At 42.2% G+C, this 17,383-nt stretch overlaps 1 protein-coding gene across 5 annotated transcripts in view; it reads left to right on the top strand.

Moving 5' to 3' along the window:
* Positions 1–13,858, top strand: part of SEPTIN6 (septin 6) — a 46,399-nt gene extending 32,541 nt beyond the window's left edge. For 2 of the 5 annotated variants that reach the window (XM_075941002.2, XM_075941004.2), the window contains exons 7-10: positions 351–519; positions 2,526–2,658; positions 4,266–4,456; positions 11,188–11,462. In XM_075941002.2, coding sequence (XP_075797117.1) covers positions 351–519; positions 2,526–2,658; positions 4,266–4,456; positions 11,188–11,212 — 518 coding nt within the window. In that variant the 3' untranslated portion in view covers positions 11,213–11,462. Of the gene's footprint in view, positions 1–350; positions 520–2,525; positions 2,659–4,265; positions 4,457–7,005; positions 7,049–9,498; positions 9,653–11,187; positions 11,463–13,348 lie in introns of those variants that run through there. The other 3 variants (XM_075941007.2, XM_075941006.2, XM_075941005.2) reach the window with 3 other exon arrangements.
* Positions 13,859–17,383: the final 3,525 nt, after the last annotated feature.

Below are 17,383 nucleotides of genomic sequence, written 5' to 3'. Positions count from 1 at the left end.
ACCTCTGTGCCTTTGAATCCTTTAGTGCTGCGCTTCTCAAACTTTTGGGGCTCTGGAGCCCTTTACATGCATAAAAATGTATGCGGAGCCCCAGCGGTCCACTGATTGTATGTGTTGTACCTATCGATGTTTCCGGTTTGTCAACCTCGCAGAGCCCCTGGGGCTCTGCAGAGCACAGTTTGAGAACTGCTTTGGTGTATCACTGCTTGGGACTCCTCTTAAAAGAAGCTGTTTTCCATGCCAGAAAGGGTTACTGAAGTCCCTTTGTGGGGCAGGGTAAGGCTGAGAGGGTCTCCGGAGAAGACGTGTGCATATGTCTCTGTGTAACTCCTCCTTGCAACTCTGAACAGTTGAAAATGAAACTCACTGCGACTTTGTGAAGCTGAGAGAGATGCTAATCCGTGTGAACATGGAGGATCTTCGTGAGCAAACCCACACGCGCCACTATGAGCTGTACCGGCGATGCAAACTGGAGGAAATGGGATTTAAAGACACTGACCCAGACAGCAAGCCATTCAGGTACGATCCCTGGAGCACTGACTGTAGGAGAGCAAGGAGCTTGAGAGACATGCATAGGCAGGATGACGAGCACTGTATAGTGCCATGTTCCCTCCCTTCCTCCCCCCCCCCCCATCCACTTGTGGAATAAATATTATATGAACCAAAGCATGTGTCGGGATGTGCACCGCCAGTAGAAACACATGCTACTGACTCCAGGTGCTCTGCTAGTCAGCTGAGTGACATTTGAATCTTTTCTGGGCTGCTTCCCAAGCGCTCAGCTTACAGGGAACACTGACTGATCTGGCTCTGCAGAAAACTGGAACCTCCTGAAATGTGTGATCTTTGGAATCTTAACTGGACTCTGCTCACAGCCCTGCTGAGTAACGCCACCGCAGCTCCTTAACACTTCAGTGGGAGGTTCCACCACAGAGAGAGAGAAGTGGGGGAAGGAGAAGTAAGGAAACGAAGTGACAGTGTAGCATGGGGCATGAATGAAATGAGGTGCAGGGTGGAGGAGGGGTTGACGAGGAGAACGCCAGAAGCAGAGAAGTATGGGAAGTAATCTCACTTAGGAAGCTGAGGAGCCTCTTACCCCATGGGGACCCCCTGCAAGGCATGGTGTAGTCGTTTCCCTTTGAATAAATGTCCATCTTTAAATGCTTTGCCTGACCGATTTGTCAGTCTGGTCACAAGAGTATCCAGTAGTGGTTTCTGCTGTTCTTTTTTCATCCAGTCACAGCTAAGTTAGGAGGCTAGAACAGTTCAGCCAGGCAGTAGTGGGCTAGTAATTTGCCCATCCATTCAAGCTCTGTGATAATGACCAGAACTAATAATTGCATGGCAGGAAGGGCCCTTGGAAATGTATGGATTAGCGAGCAGCATGTTATATGTGGATGAAGGGTTTAATGGTGAAGGTCTGATCCAAAGCCCAATGAAATCAGTTGAAAGCCTTCCATTCACCTCAAAGAGTCGTGGATAGGAAAAGTGGGGGAAGGAAACTGGGCCTGGGTGAGGAGGACTGGGTAGGGAAAATGTATGTCAGGCGGTAGGGAGGAGAGGAAGGGAAAGCAGCACAAGAAACAAAGCTTGACTTATGGTGGGGATGTGAGACTCTCCTAGAACTGGAATGTTTGACGCTCTCTATCATCTCTGAAGCAAAGGGCACTGCTCCTGCTCCAAGCTGGACATCTGAGGAGGGTGTGGTATGTTGGGCATTCATTTGCAGATGACTGTTCTTGAACAGCTTCAGGGGGTAGCGGAGTTAGTCTTTGTAGGATAATCTTAAAAAACAACAAATAGTCTGGTAGCACTTTAAAGACTAACAAAACATGTAGGTGGTATCATGAGCTTTTGTGGGCACAGCCCACAGTCAGCCAAACCCATTGCAAAATGAGACAGACCTACTCTGCCAAGTTTGGATCAGGAGTCAAACTTCTCCAGAGTCCTAAGGGTGATTGGATGTGGGTTTAGAGTTGGCCCCTTCTCTTAAGACCATGAGGGGCAATCTAGGCTAGTGCGTGGGCTGCACAAGTGGCCCTTCTTCATCTCAGTGGGTAACAAGATAGTTTCCCAGAATAGGGTAGTTTTTCCAATTGCGCTACTGTGCCTAGAATTTGTACGGTGTGCCGATTGAGCCATAGCAGTGCTTTGATTGGATGCAGAGGGAGAGCACAGCTCTCACTATGTTGTGTGCAATCAGCATGCACCTCGCTTTACGTGCCCTTGCTTTACATGCATATCACTTTTGTAATACCAGTAGGAAAAAAAATTATGTGGACAAAAGCCAACAGAATCTGGCAACCCTGTGTGTGGGTAGCAGCAAACAGAATGTCTCATAGGCCACACATAGAACCCCAATGGTCCGTAAGTGAGGGAGATGTCTGAAGATGACTGATGGCATTAGAGCAACACGGTCAAATTCTGCACTGCCATGTACAGTCACACTCATGATTTTTAATGGAGATGCACGAATTGAGAGCAGAAGTTAGACCACTGATTATTTGTGTTGCTTTTCCCCTCTTTAGCTTACAAGAGACCTATGAGGCCAAGAGGAATGAGTTTCTGGGGGAACTACAGAAAAAGGAAGAGGAGATGAGGCAAATGTTCGTCCAGAGAGTCAAGGAGAAAGAAGCAGAACTTAAAGAGGCCGAAAAAGAGGTAAAGATGGCTCTGTCTGTCTCCAGTCCTCTGCTGTTGTGAGCATTAAATTCACCTCAGGAACATTAGTGCTGAAATTGCCATTCTGAAGCTAGGCCACGTTCTCTCCACATAGTGACTTGCTCAGAATGGAGTCGGTTGTGGAGTTGGGGGGGAACCTGGTTGTAACATTTTTATTCCATAAGAAAATGCAACATTCTTCTATTGTGATGGCTACCAGATAATATCATAGCACAGTGAAAGTGATGTATTTATTTAAGGTATTATGTGTACATGGCCTAGGGAGAACTCGGACCCCTTAGTTCAGTTGTCATCCCTGGTCTGTTCTCTTTCCATTTGTTTTATTGAACTCCCCTCCACGTCAGTTGTGTGTGCGCCAAGGTGCCAGGAGTGAAACTAGGGCCTTGAAAGAAATGGAATCTTCAGTCTCTCTTCCCCATGTGCTAGGAATTTAAACATACATACATACTTCCTGCACATCATAAGGGGAATAAATCTTGCCATGTGATGGCTTGTAAGAATAAAGTTTATGGCATGAGATAGCTGTAATCTATATCTGGCTGTTGGAGCCTAAAACCTATAATTTACCAACCTCTGTAGTTAAGTAGGTACTTCAGAAAATTTTCAAAAAATAGCCCAAAGATCCTATTAGAAAGTAAAGTAAATGGATTGAAATAAATAAATAACACATTTTAGAGGCATAGTCATGTTAGTCTGTTTCAGCAAAAACAATAAGGAGCCCTGTGCCACCTTAAAAACTAACACTTTTATTTGGGCATAAGCTTTCAAGGCAAGAACCCATCTGATGAACTGAGTTCCAGTCCACAAAAGCTTATGTCCAAATAAATGTGTTGGTCATTAAGGTGCCAAAGGACTCCTTGTTTTTCCTTTGTTTTGGGCGGGGAAGGGGAGTTGACTGCTACGTTTTGTAACTCTACATTGTCTGCCAATTTTCCCACTTTATCCACACCTTTCTCAATGATATATTAATAAAATAATGCCTAGGATTTGTAAATGTTTTGGGGTAAGGACGGTTTACTACTCTGTAGCACAATGGGGGCTGTAGGACAGGGGTGGCTAACAAGATGTTGGTGTTCACCAAGGTTAGCCCCTTTATGCTGCTACCACTGTGTTCATCTGTGCCTCTGCAGGTATGGGTGACTGCAGCTCCCATTGGTTGCAGATTGCCGTTCCCAGCCAATGGGAGCTGTGGGAGAAGTGGCACCAATCGGGACACTGCTTCCCACAGCTCTCATTGGCCAGGAACAGTGATTCGCTGCCAACAGAAGCTGCAATTGCCCATACCTGTAGAGAGACAGGTGAATACAGCAGTGGTAGCCTGTCAGGGGCTAATCCTGGCAAACTGGATCCAGCTCGCGGGCTGTTCTTTGCCCACTGCTGCTCTTGACATTACTATAATAAGCACCTGATTTCCATGGGCTGTATAGCATGTTGTTATGGACCTACGATAACTGGCTTGTGGTATCTAATCAGTTCTCCCAAGCAGAGTCAGATGGAGGAAGAATCAATACAGTACCTCCGTGTTGGAGTGTCTGCTAATGCCTTGTTCTGCTTGAATGATCTGCCTCTGTTCTTCTTCGCTCTAGCTGCATGAAAAGTTTGATCGTCTCAAGAAGCTGCATCAGGATGAAAAAAAGAAGCTGGAAGACAAGAAGAAATCTCTGGACGATGAAGTAAACGCGTTTAAACAAAGGAAGATGGCAGCTGAATTGCTCCAGTCTCAGGCCCAGCAGGCTGGAGGATCACAGACTCTTAAAAGGGAGAAGGAGAGAAAAAAGTAAGTGGCTAACCTGATGGTGTTTGCTTCCTGGTAATGAATTTATTTTATTAGTTCCTAAAGGTGAAGTGAGACAGACTTTCAGCCCCTAATATGGCTGAATAGTAACATGAAGCTGTTGACCATCACATTTCATCTTGAAGACCAAGGAACCCAGTGCTAACTAGTCTGCATAGTATTTTGGCTGCCACTAGCCGATGGGTGCTTTAAACCAGGCCTAGTTGGGGTACCATTCAGCTGTCTTTTCCCTATCTATGCCATGGCATTCAAAACAAAACTAGCCTGATGTAGTGCTTGTTCAGGGACCTCCCATGTTTTCCTGTGGACAACATGGGAGCACCATGATGGAGAACAATTCCATGTGGTCCAAAGAGGTGCCAGATGTTGGGTCTCACACAGAGCTCCATTTGCTGTAGTTAGGTATAGAAGCAAGAAGAGCACTGGAGCCATTTGGATGTACCATGCATCTAGAGCAGGATTTGAGCAGAGGAGGTAGCAAAAGATGAACAAAGGAGCTTCTCGTCTGTCATTTACCTGTTCATTTAAAACTGAGAGAGTTGAGTTTTTCCAGTGTTTAGAGCTTTTCGTATAGCTCCTGGTTACACTGTGGAGACTTTCCATTGAAGCCAACTGCCACAAACACATGCAGATCTGTAGACATTTATTGGTTACTCAGTGAATTCTAGCTACTTTAGAGCAACATCAGCTAAATAATATTTTCCGTGGGGAAAATGTAAGAACCTGGTGTGTGACTCAACATAGGTGAAGAGATTAAGATCGAAAGCAGGCTTTCAGTGGTATTATTTTGCTGGGAAAGCTAGTGTAATAGAGTGGAGAACTGGGTCCATGACCTACAGTCTGCAACCACTAGAGAGCAACATAGTCATCCATACTTAGGCAACCTGTCATTCCACCCAAAAGTGGCCAGTTATTTCTCTCTGTGATGGTACATTACCTGAAACAGAGTTCCACTGCCATCTTGTGTGTACTAGGAGCATTATGCATATAACAATCCATTTTTATAGCTTCCACGATTGACACCTGTGCAAATGCATAGACCATCTGTGCAAATGCAAGATTAACTCTGCATGCAGTAAGCAGTCCTAAGTAACCCAATTAGTCCCATTACTATGAGGAATATAGGAGATGGCCAAGGAGCCAGATGAGAACGTTTGTCATGAAAGGATGTCTTCTCTTTGTTTGGAACTTTTTGTAGCAGTTTGATCACTATCGTTCAGCAGTAAAGAATCAGGTCCAACATTTAATATGCCATTTTATGTTTTAGCTTAATTCTTCTAAACTTCTATCATCTTGGTTTTACTGTGGGCTGCACACGCATTGTAAGGCTGTGGCTATTGTCTGATTAGCTTTTCTGTGCTTTCCTTTCTTGGAGGTTCCTTCAGCCTCCTATTCACTTTTATTTTTGTTTTGAGTTCCCTTCAGTTCCTCAACAGCTTGTTACTGAGGTGACCAGGACGGAATTAAGTGGTGTAGAGGACAAAAGTCTGTCTTGTAACTTATATCACACTTTGTTGCATGTTTTGCATGTGTTCCACATTTAGAACACACAGACATCCATAGAAATCTTACGTGCAGAACAGTCATGGTGATCTTCACTGTGGATTAAAGATTTTTTTGCCTTAAGATTGATCTTGCCAGAGCAGCATAGAGAGAGATTATCATATTCCATGATATGTCTCTACAGAATAAACAACTCCAGAAGCACCCAAGCATGCTCTGTGTATCTGTGTTGAGACTGTCCCTTTCCCAATGTGTCATTTCTAGCATTCAGCTTGATTAGGCATAAAAGGGTTTAGTATAGGTTGAACCTCTCTAGTCCAGAACTCTCTGGTCTGGAAACGTCTGTCCTGAATGATTTTAGTTAGCCAGATGTTCACTTTTCATGGGTGTAGCCAGATTTCCCACAGTCCCATAAAGTTTTACAGCCACCAGTCCTAGCTCTCAGTGTTCTGTGCTGTTATTTAGTTCTAATTTACCCCTAAGTGCCCACTAAGCAGTAGAAGTGTTAGTAATGCTGCTAGACAATATTGACCTCCTATGGTCTGAACAATTCTCATGTTCGGAACTGGTCAAGTCCCAAGGGTGCTGGAGTAGAGAGGTTCAACCTGTACTATCTTCACTGCAAAGTTCAGGGACCCAGAAAACACCATCAAGAGTGAGCGCTCACCATACTGAGCACTGAAGATGATAGTAATTTAGTAAGAGGATTCTCTGCTCTCAGGTACAAAAGCTGTCTTTAAATGTGATATTGTGCTTTGCTGTTTACTTAAATCTTAGAGTTGATATTGTCCTATATGTTCCATTATAGTATTTAGATCAGAAATCTCCATAACATGCCATGGATTATATTTACGCAGTATTTAAACTCATTTTATAGTGGCTGAACATAGACTAGACTGTCTATTTCCCAGTACGTCTCGCTTCTTTTATGGAGTTCAAACTCTATTGATTGCACTAATTCATGACTTGATTTCTTTTTCTATTGTCATTCCATCATCAGTAGTTCTTACTTGTGTGCTGTTTTACAGTTAACTGCTGTTTGCTGCATGGTGCATGAGGTACATTGCCCTGGTAAGCTTTATTAACTAAAATAGATCTTGCAGTGGGATTAATTAGAGTTCCTGAAAACAACAAAAAACACACAAACTTAAAGTCAGTGCATTTTCTCGCCCTTTTTACCTGCTGTGGATGTATTACCTGTCTATAGTTGTGCAAACACTGTTACACCCTTCACCTATGCACTGTAATTTTATATGTTCTTTGAAGATGCTGCAAAGTAATGTGCAAGATTATGCCTATAGAATTGTTTTGATTTGTAATGCTAATAGACAGAGCTAAATAAGCATAACGGGCATTTCCTTCTGAACTTGACAGCCATTTAGCTTATTCTTTAAATATGTAGGCTTCTCCAGCACTATGGTAATAGTTGTTATAGAAATGCTTATGGTGATGATAGAATCAAGATATCTGGTGAAAATTGGCTTTTTCACCTGGGGTGTGGTGGTAGTATCTCCTGGTGAGAATGCAGGACTTGGTTTCAAAACTGAGTTTTATTCTCGACTCTCAGCCAGGCCACAGGTAAAACATTGAAAGTCTCTGAACTGTGAGCCTTCATTCATCTAAAGGCATCATATAATCACAGAGCATTAATTACTTTTAAATAGTCTATTGTCAAGTAAGACAAACATCCAATTCAGATTCTAAAATGATCCAGGATCACAGGCTGCAGACTTCCATAATTGATATTAAGAAATCAGAAACATTGTTTATGCTTTGCATATCGAGCAAGAGATGCCAGTAATCTTTAATATTAAACTAGGATTTTTGGTGAAAAGGATTACCACCCTAGATGCATTCAATCTTTTAAAACCAACCATCTCCTGGAATTCCCTTCCCCTCTCTGGGCCATTCCATGTACATTCAGGTTTAAGGTAGTTGCTAGAGTCTTATAAAAGAGCATGTTTCAACAAAGAGGCTACAAAAGTGCTTCCTCCTTAGTACATTAGTCCTCAAGGAATTTTAATCAAGCTTGCAAAACTATTCATCCTGCACAAGCAGGTTTGTCTTCACTGCAATATCATTAGCTCATGGGTCTCTTCTGTCTCTAACATCTATTCTTACCACATGGAAATGAGATGTGCTGCCTAGCACTAGGGAAGCTTCATCGTCTGTATGAGCATGCATGTCCTCTGGTGCCTGACCAGAGAGAATATAACTTGTGGTGAGCAAGTGCTTTCAGCATTTGGGGTCTTATGTTATAAAGAGGAGGATAATTCATATAAAAGACAACTTTTAAGAAATGCACTTGTCAGCTGAAGGAGACAGAAGGCACCCATGTCTCTATTGGATAGATGAACACAAAACTGATGTTCACAGCTGTCTACTTGTTTTAAGCACAGGCATTTATGAGTACATATGTGGGTTTTTCAATTTCCTACAAGACAGATAATAAAACAACTAGCTCTTTGGCAAATCAACCATTTTTATTGTCCAAGTGTTGGTGGCATGTCAGCCCTGTTAACATTTCAGACTGCACCTTTAAAATAATAATATTTACTCACTTTTTATAAAGAGAATCAGTATTAGTTCCATTTGGACCATTCTACACGCCCTCACTAAAACCTATTAAAATGAAGTTCTCTCTGTAGGTTCTAGCTATTAACAAATCCACAGCCTGTTCTTAAACAGGGAAAGAAAAGCTGGTTCTAGTTTTATTCAGAGAGGGAGGAAATAATTGTAATTAGAATAGAAAGTAAATGTTAACTTGTAAGTGAAGCTCATGTGTCTACCAAGCTCCTCTTAACGGTAAGATCTCCAGAAGTGTCTTTGCTAAAATAATCCAAAGAAATCTTCACAAGCCTCTGACAAGATGAGTGTTCTTACTGCTGATGAGAGTGATGTAAAACAAAGAAAAGAGCAATTCTTTCCTTCCAGGATCTGAACATGAAAAATAAGACCAAAGAACAGTGATGATCATTCTAGTGCAGAATACAAAGCCAGAGCTAAAATGCAGTTGAAGTGAACATTACTGATTTTTGTTGGTTTTGGATTGCCTTTGGTGGCAGTCCTTGTAACTGGATGCAGTTGTGTGCTGGGCTCTGAATTCAATAAAGTTCTTTTGTTCAAAAGACACAATTGCAGACAGTGCCTTTTTGAATGGGCATTTGTCCTTGCTGAGCTTAATATGGATATCTGATTTTTTTTCAACAATTCAGAAAATAATCACAATACTTACTGATCTCTAAAGGGTGTCACTGTTTTGCAAGGATGTAAATGGTCCACCGATTATCCATCCTGTTATGTGCAGAGATCCAAAAGGATTGTTTTAAATAGAAGCCTGGTTCATCCCACTGCTTGTGTGTGCCTGTGTAGAAAGCATGTCTCATAATCAATCAAATTAAACTTTAACAACACACTGCAACACTTTCATTTGTCCTGTATGTTTGGAACCATATTATTTTTTATTTTAAAATTAATCCATAAAAACATTAATCTGCCTTTTTTTTTTCTTTCATTTTCAGTTCGGGTTTCCTGTAGAACCTTTCCCTTCGCACCAGAACCGAATGCCCCCACATTGTTAACATGCTGTTGTGCCACTGTGCCTGTTTGCCCATCTTTATCACCCTCCCATTCTCTCCTTCTCATCACTCTTAAAAAAGCAAAAGAGGCTGCATTCTTGGCTGTTTTTTGGTGAAGAACCCAGCAGTAACCTGTGTGGAACTGACAAGAGATGCTAAACGCTGCTATCTGTTCCCTGGATCAGTAGCACGTTTGCCAAGTGACTAGTGTTCTCTGTCCTAAATTGTTATGACTGTTTCTTACTTTTGTTTCACAACTGCATGGTAAGAGAGCACGGCTGCTTGTTGGTTGCACTTAGTGCCATGATGCCTGAGCCTTATCACAGATTGCCTGTGAATGCTGTAGTCGTGCATTTTGATGACATGTGGCTGCCTAGAATAGAGGCTTTCCTCTTTTTTTTGTTTGTTTTCATTTCACGTATAAACATCTAATCCATCATTATTTAGATGTGCTGTTGTTTGATATGGTTAATTTGAAGTAACTGTTACAAAACTTGCAATGCTAGTAGGGATGGGCCTGAGCCAAAACCCAGCGGATGGAACAGCCCCCCCCCCCCCCAGACTTGGGGAAAACCAAATCAGGATACAGTCTTTGCACCACAGCCACTGTGGTTTCTTCCCTTTCCTTCTGGTGAACTAAATTTAAATTTAAAGGAGATTGCCTATCTCCTAGAACTGGAAGGGACCTTGAAAGGTCATTGAGTCCAGTCCCCTGCCTTCACAGTAGGACCAAATACCATCCCTGACAAATTTTTACCCCAAATGGCCTCCACAAAGATTGAACTCTCAACCCTGGGTTTAGCAGGCCAATGCTCAAACCACTGAGCTATCCCTCCCCACTGAACGAAAATGTCAGATCTCAATGCTCCTGCATTTTGGGAGGTTCAGATCTGATTCAGTCTAGGTTGCCTTCTTAATTGTCTTGCTCTACCACTAGGATAAACATAGGAATGACTATATTGGGTCAGACCAAAGATCCATCTAGCCCAGTATCCTGTCTTCTAACAGTGGCTAGTGCCAGCTGCCCCAGAGGGAATAAACAGAACAGGTAATCATACAGTGATCCATTCCCTGTCACTCATTCCCAGCTTCTAGAAAATGAATTAGGGACACCCTCCCTCCCCATCCTGGCAGTAGCCACTGATGAACTTATCCTCCATGAATTTGAGTGGGTTGAAACAAACTCTGGATCTTAACTCAGGGAACATTGATGGCTTGGACCCATGTTTACTTGCTAGAACAAACTGGTGTTTATGAAGAAAGATATGTTGCAATATTTCCATGTGACTTGTTTTTCAGGACCTGTAATATTTTTTTGTTTTTAATACATAAAGTATTGCTGAGAAATGATCAACATGTGTGTTCCTGAGCAATGCTGCCATGTGGCTGAAGTTTTCTCTTCACCAAAAGATTTTTTCAATGCAAAATTTGCACGGAAGTATGGTACTCTTGCCACTGACTTCAGTGAGGCTAACATTTTACCCAGTAGCCAGGTACACTTTGACCCCTAGACATACCTCTTAACGCAGTCTGCATATGAGTGTCTTGTATATGTTGGGGAAATGTTTACTATAGTCTTCCTCAGACTGTGAATTCTGGTTAACATTACATTTTTTTGCCCTTCTTTTACAGTAACCCATGGCTCTGTACTGAATAGTATTCCCTGAATACAGTGGGCTGGAATGGACCTTCATTTACTTGTTAAATTGGAGGTTCTAGTAGAAACTGACAGCTTCTCATGATATTTCAGTCCTAGCCTTCCTATGCAAAACTGCTCTGTTAACTATATTCATCATGAGTCTGTCTTTACTGTGTACTGATGGCTATTGCTTTTATTAAACCATGTAAAAAGGTAATGAGGTTTTTGGACACTGTTAACCCTACATCTTTTTTTTTTTTTTTTTTTTTTTTTAAATAACATTAAATAGATTTCCCCTTTCCCCCCAACCTAAAATATTAAGGGTTGTGGTTCTTTTTTTTTTTTTTTTTTTTTTTTGTGCTGTCAAAATAACAGTACAGATTAAAATATATTTATTGGTGAGTTTAAGAAGACAACAACACCTTGGTTTGATTATGGTGTATGACTGAGAGGTTAAGAACTTTCCTTGTATTGCTTTGTATTGATACGACTGTTGTAAAATATTAATTATCTTTCTCAAGTCATGTTGCCTAAAAATGGGGATTTTAATACTTATTTGACATTCCTACTACTTTGATCTGGCTTTTGGATCCTGTGTGCACTGATGCTACCTGGTTGTGGCAGTCTGCCAGCACACATCCCACTGCAGGTTCAGGGTCCGTGTTGGTAAATGCTGCTTTTATGATCCATTGAAACTTAAAACTCATGTAAGATAAGCACACTTACATGGCCATTCTGGGTATAAGATGATCTTTCAATACAAAGTTGTATGCTGAGAGATGACTTTACCTAGAAAGATCTGAATTGTGAATGTTACAAAGTTTGAAGCAAACATCCCTCTTTCCTTCTACTCTCCACCCCATTTCCCACCCCAAACCCCTCCCGTTCGTTGGTACCCCACGCGTATTTGTGACAGCTTTGTTATTGCCAGAACGTAAATCACATTAATGAACAGAGGCTCATCTGCGTACTGATATAAATTGATAGATACCACTCAGGTAAATTTTTCATTGTTTCCACTGAGAACCATGATTTTTATATTCAAAACAAGCTTCTGGACCACATACTACCCCAAATCTTTTAACAAACTCCTGGCTCTAGGGGTGTATATAGTCTCTAGTCTTCAGTAGTGAAGTATACTCTGATGCAAGGCATTCCAAAAAGTATTATTCTAAGGCAGAGGTGGAGAACTTTTTGGGGTTGGGAGCCATTGACCCACAGAAAAATCCGTCAGGAGCCACATGCAAGTGAGAAGTGGCTGCTGACTGAGGAGGAGAAAGACACTCTCCACTTTCCCCACTCTCACCTGACCCTAGGGAGGCCCAGCCTAATAGATTTTGTGTTCTCCAGACCCGCGGTGGAGCAGCAGTGAGAGGGCTGGAGAATAAGCACAGGCTCCCCAATGCTGCGGGGGGGAGGGTTCCCTGAGCCTTGGGGGCCAGATCCAGGAAAGTGAGGGGCCGCATCTGGTCCCTGAGTCTGAGGTTCCCTATCCCTGTTCTAAGGCTAGCAAATAATGTTCATGGGGAGTTGAATTTAAAGCACTAGAGTGGTATGTGTATTGAGCCTTCTTACCAACCACTTAGTAACTCAAGTGGTCAATTAACCTTGTACAGTAATCCATAAATGAAACTAAGGTGTGGCCTCGTTTTAGAAATCAAGACTATTAAAACGCTTAATTGTGATTTATTTATATTGTCTCAGGTGTCCTGTTTCACTGTAAAGACACTTTTTTCCCTCCAAAAAGCCTTGATTTTCTTTTTTAAATGTTTTAAAAATATTTTAAGCTTTTGCGTCTTTCAGCTCTGTGAAATGTGTAAGCATGTTTTCTGAAATACGCCAGTCTCACTTCGTCAGGGGTTCTAGGGATTCGCTGAAAGGGGCTTTTCATCTTGCTTTCACTTGCTGCATTGCGGGTTTGTTTTAGATCACTGGACTTTTGTTTTTTAATGCTATTAAACTTTTTAAAAACATTCTTGTAACTTGTCTGGTTTTCTTTAAGCACTTTGAGCAGCCCCTCCAGGATCCTTAATTGCTTAGAAATGATGCATGTGCCCAGCTCTTTTCTATTTATTGTTTTTCATGTTGAGTCTCTTTCTTTATTGAATGTCCTTCTCCTTTTTGATGATCTCCTGTTTTTCTCTCTTCCTGTAGCTTTTTTTAAATCTGTCTTCGCCAGCTGCACTGAGGGAGAAGACTCCACTTGTAGAAGAGTTTAGGGATCCTCTAATGTCTAGGGGAAACCAAATCTTCAGTGTTAGTGTCTTGGAAAGAAGCTCCTTTCTGACTTGCATGGTATTTAAAATTGAAGTGTCTTGTATTTTGTGTGACAAGACAGCACAATCTTGGGGAAAGCTGATCGTGTACAAAAATTTGGAGGAGCAACAGAAATGTGATGTTTAGATTGAGTAGCCAAATTTTCAAAACGTTGGGTTACCGCCATGTTTTTTCCTCTTATTGGGCTTATTAGAAGGGTCATGGATCCCCCTCCAAGGATCTGTGGAAGCCTGACGGGGGTGTTTTCCATATGTGAGTTTGTTGGTTTGTTCTGAAAACTATTGTATTCGATGGCAAAGAAAACAGAAATGAAGTGCGATTTGTTACGTTGACAGCCGGCCACAGAATACTTAATTCTAACGAAGAAGTAAAGCAAAATGAAATGTTTCCATTAGTGTCATTTGTGCCTCCTCCACGTTATTAAACCGTATCACCTGACTGACACAGGGTTGAGTGAGATTGTTTTTAATGTTAATCATTTATTCTGTAAAATACCCCAAATAGTCTGACCTTTCCCTGTGTGCTTTAGTTAGAGAATGATCTTATCCTTAGTTATTGAGATGAAAGTGGTGGAGTTGTAATTGGCTGAGAATACGCCTTCCAAATACCATGTGACTAGAATGCAGTGTCCTTAGAATGCATTTGACACCTCTCCTAGAACTTTTTTGCTTGTCTTGTTCTCCCTTGATACATTCACTGCATGTTTTTCCGAACTGTATTCTACTGTCTCTCTCTCTTTTTTTGTTTCCTTTTTTTACAAATGGAAGTGTGAGTGACTGCACTGCATATATAGTTACCTGACAAACATTGGAGAACCAGCACTGTTAAAGTGTGATACCTTTCTAACGTCAATGTAAATTTTCAATTAAAAAAAATGCAAAAGCCCAGCTATGTCCTGCTGTTGTTTGTGCTAAGGGTTCCCCCTCAATCAGTCCATCCTCTCGTCATGTGTTCTCTCAGAAGGAAATGTATGCAGCTCAGTCGATAAGCCGCTTTGCAATGCAGCGAAGATGCGGAGATCACCACATTGGTCAGAAGGATCACACAGGTTTGTTAATGGAAAACACAGCGTGAGGATGGGGGAGAGTTTGTGTGGGGTTTTTTTTTTTTTTTAAACCTCTCATCCTAAATACTTTCTCTCTCTCTCAACACCCTTGACTTTGTCCTGAACTTTAGAGCAGTCCTGGCTTGAGATAGAAAGTGCCCCCTACTAAATTGCCAGCACCACATGCCCCCCTTTCTGATCTTTGAAAAACCCTCATGCCTCCCCGCCCCCCCAAAAAAACTTGTTGAGCAAGGAACTGAGCAGGGCAGCAAAACTTGATGCCGGGGGAGGGCTGGGTCGCCTCGCACCCCCTCTGGAATTTCTTCACTCTCCTACCCCCCCCCCCCCCCGGGAGGCAACGCCCCCCAGTTTGGGAACCCATGGTTTAGGGGATCATAGCCTAAGATAGTATAACTGCAGGTGAAAATACAGAATTACAGTTTGGCATCTAAGGTATTGTGGATCAAAGTTCTATAAATTCAACATGGATTTTCTTTTAACTTGTTGCACTTAAAGATAAAATTGTTTAGCTGCCTTTTTTTTTAAGAAGGCAGTATCAGGCTAGTAATTAAATTTACTTGGGTGTTAGTACAACTGCAGGTTATTAAAACTGAATGTAAATACTTAATTTTGCTCTTTGCCTTTTATGGGATGTTTGTTTTTGCTTTTGAGGTTAGCTACTTTACACTAAACTCATCTGAACCTTAAAAATGTTTTTGTCTGGATTTGTGTGCAACTTTAAATACACCATTTCATTGCTCATTTTGAGCAATGGGTCTGTCAATGTGAAGTGTGTGAAACAACCTGTCATGTATTTATTATGTATTTCATCTTATATATAGTAGTCTGCTTTTAAATAGTACTGTAACTAGCTGTATCAAGTGGGGAAAAAATCTGGTTTGAACTAGATGCTTAGTTGGTTGAGGGAAGTCTGACAAAGTTATGGAAACTACGTGAGCTGTCTAAACTGGAGAGTAACCGTGAATTGAAATTTCTCCAAGTGACTTCTCAAGGAGCTAACAAACTGGTTGCTTAAGAGGTGGTTTTAGATACAGTTGGAGCAGAATTGTACTCAGTGCACTACAATATTGGGAATGGTCTTGTGCAGAGCTCAGACACCTGCACTGTAGTTTGATATCCCTGCAGCCTGAGCTCTGCAACTCTGAGTCAGCTGACATGGGCCACGGGAGTTTTAATGCAGGGTAGACATACCCTGAGTGGGCCTTGCATTACAAGGAGTGGTTCCTTTTCAAACCTGCAGTATGTAGCAGGACAGCTCTGTGTTTCCAATCAGCCTAAAATGTCCATTTTTCTTGATTGTTGCTCCCTGGTTTCACCTGCTCCAGGAGGGCCTCAGCAGCTGTATAGCTTTATTGCAAAGGACTTGATGCTGCTTTATTGAACTATATCCAAGCCTCCTGACTTGAGGAACTGAACTCGGGGTCACAGATGAAAGGGACCATGGATGTCTAATGCATTTTTTTCTTGCCCTGCAGTGTCCAATAACTCTTGAGTATCACAGAGGGGTCAGATCTGCCATCAGTCATATCAGCAAGTGGACATTATTTTAGGCACCTATTCGCATTTATATCACTAGGCTTTATCGCAGGAGGGGTACCTTACCCTGACTATATTATCAATTACCTGTATCTCTTACAGAGATACTGTTCTCTTGCCTATATGTATGCAATCTAAATTCATGGCTATGTATAGTAATAACAATGTAGGCATTGGCTTTTTCATATACAGGGCAGCAGTAGCCACCTGCCCATTCTCTGGAACCCCAGAAGTTTGCTCCTATGGCAGATTTGAGACTTAAATTTTCAGGTCTTTTGTCTCCCCACAAGTTGAGTGGGGGCCAATAAGTCTGACTCCCACTCCACTATGTCAGTGTCCATCGCTGTCTTCAACTCGCATTTCAAAAAAGACATGGAATTTCTGCTACCACCCTCTCTCCCCTTGTTGGGGGAGGGGCACCAGTGCTTCTGTGGCCTTCGTTTTGATTTTTCCTCTAAGGCAGCCTCCGTCACTATCCTAAACCCGGAAGAGGAAGGTGGGAAAAAGTGTGGTCACCTGACCCTAATCTGCTTGGCAACAAAAGGACTTAAGGGGGTACTTACTCATCCCTCAGGGCTTTCTGCGACTCTAGTGCTGAAGCAGCAGCTTGACTGTGACCCTTTCAGGCAGCTGGGGCATTCGATCAGCTCAATAGGCCACTAGGGCCCGGTTGCTTGTCTACCACTGAGAGACTGGGAATCTCAAACCAGAGAGTCAGGGACGGACCCCAGTGTTGGAGCAACTCTATTTCCCCACACCCAGTAGCATTTGCTGCCACACAGTGTATTTTATTTAGGTCAGGGCAACAGCAGTACAGCTAAGGCAGGAATATTTGCAACCACCTGTCCTTTGCCTTCCTCGTTCACATTCTACATACATGACAATGAGTGAAGAAGGGGAGAGCTGAAGAAAAGATCAATTCCGCTCCTCCCCTCCCAACTTGAGCGCCTACGACAATGACCTGCTACCCCGAATTCTATCCTGTCCCTCCTGTTCCTGCAGTATCTTCCTGTCTCCCCTCCAATCGAGAGCATGATGCTATCAAATTTGCGCAATTCTGTTATCTGTAGGTTGGGTTCTGGCTTGATGCCACTGTGTTGCTTTTGACAACTGGGTTTTATGTTTTGTTTGCCAGTTCAAGGTGTCCTATTAGTTTTGGTATTGTGTTAAATAAAGCTGTTTGTTAGACCAGCCCCCCTGTTGTATCCTTCATGCTTGACTAGTAACCAGTGATAAATACATGGTACGGGTGGAGAGCCTGAGCTTGGGGCCCTTCTAATCCAGATGTCCTAGCCTGAGATTGATAAAAT

Source organism: Pelodiscus sinensis, chromosome 13, assembly GCF_052426305.1.
Source record: "Pelodiscus sinensis isolate ZL-2025 chromosome 13, ASM5242630v1, whole genome shotgun sequence".
Taxonomy (NCBI): domain Eukaryota; kingdom Metazoa; phylum Chordata; order Testudines; family Trionychidae; genus Pelodiscus; species Pelodiscus sinensis.
The sequence above is the reverse complement of the archived record's forward strand: the minus strand, read 5'-3'. Positions and strand labels throughout refer to the sequence as shown.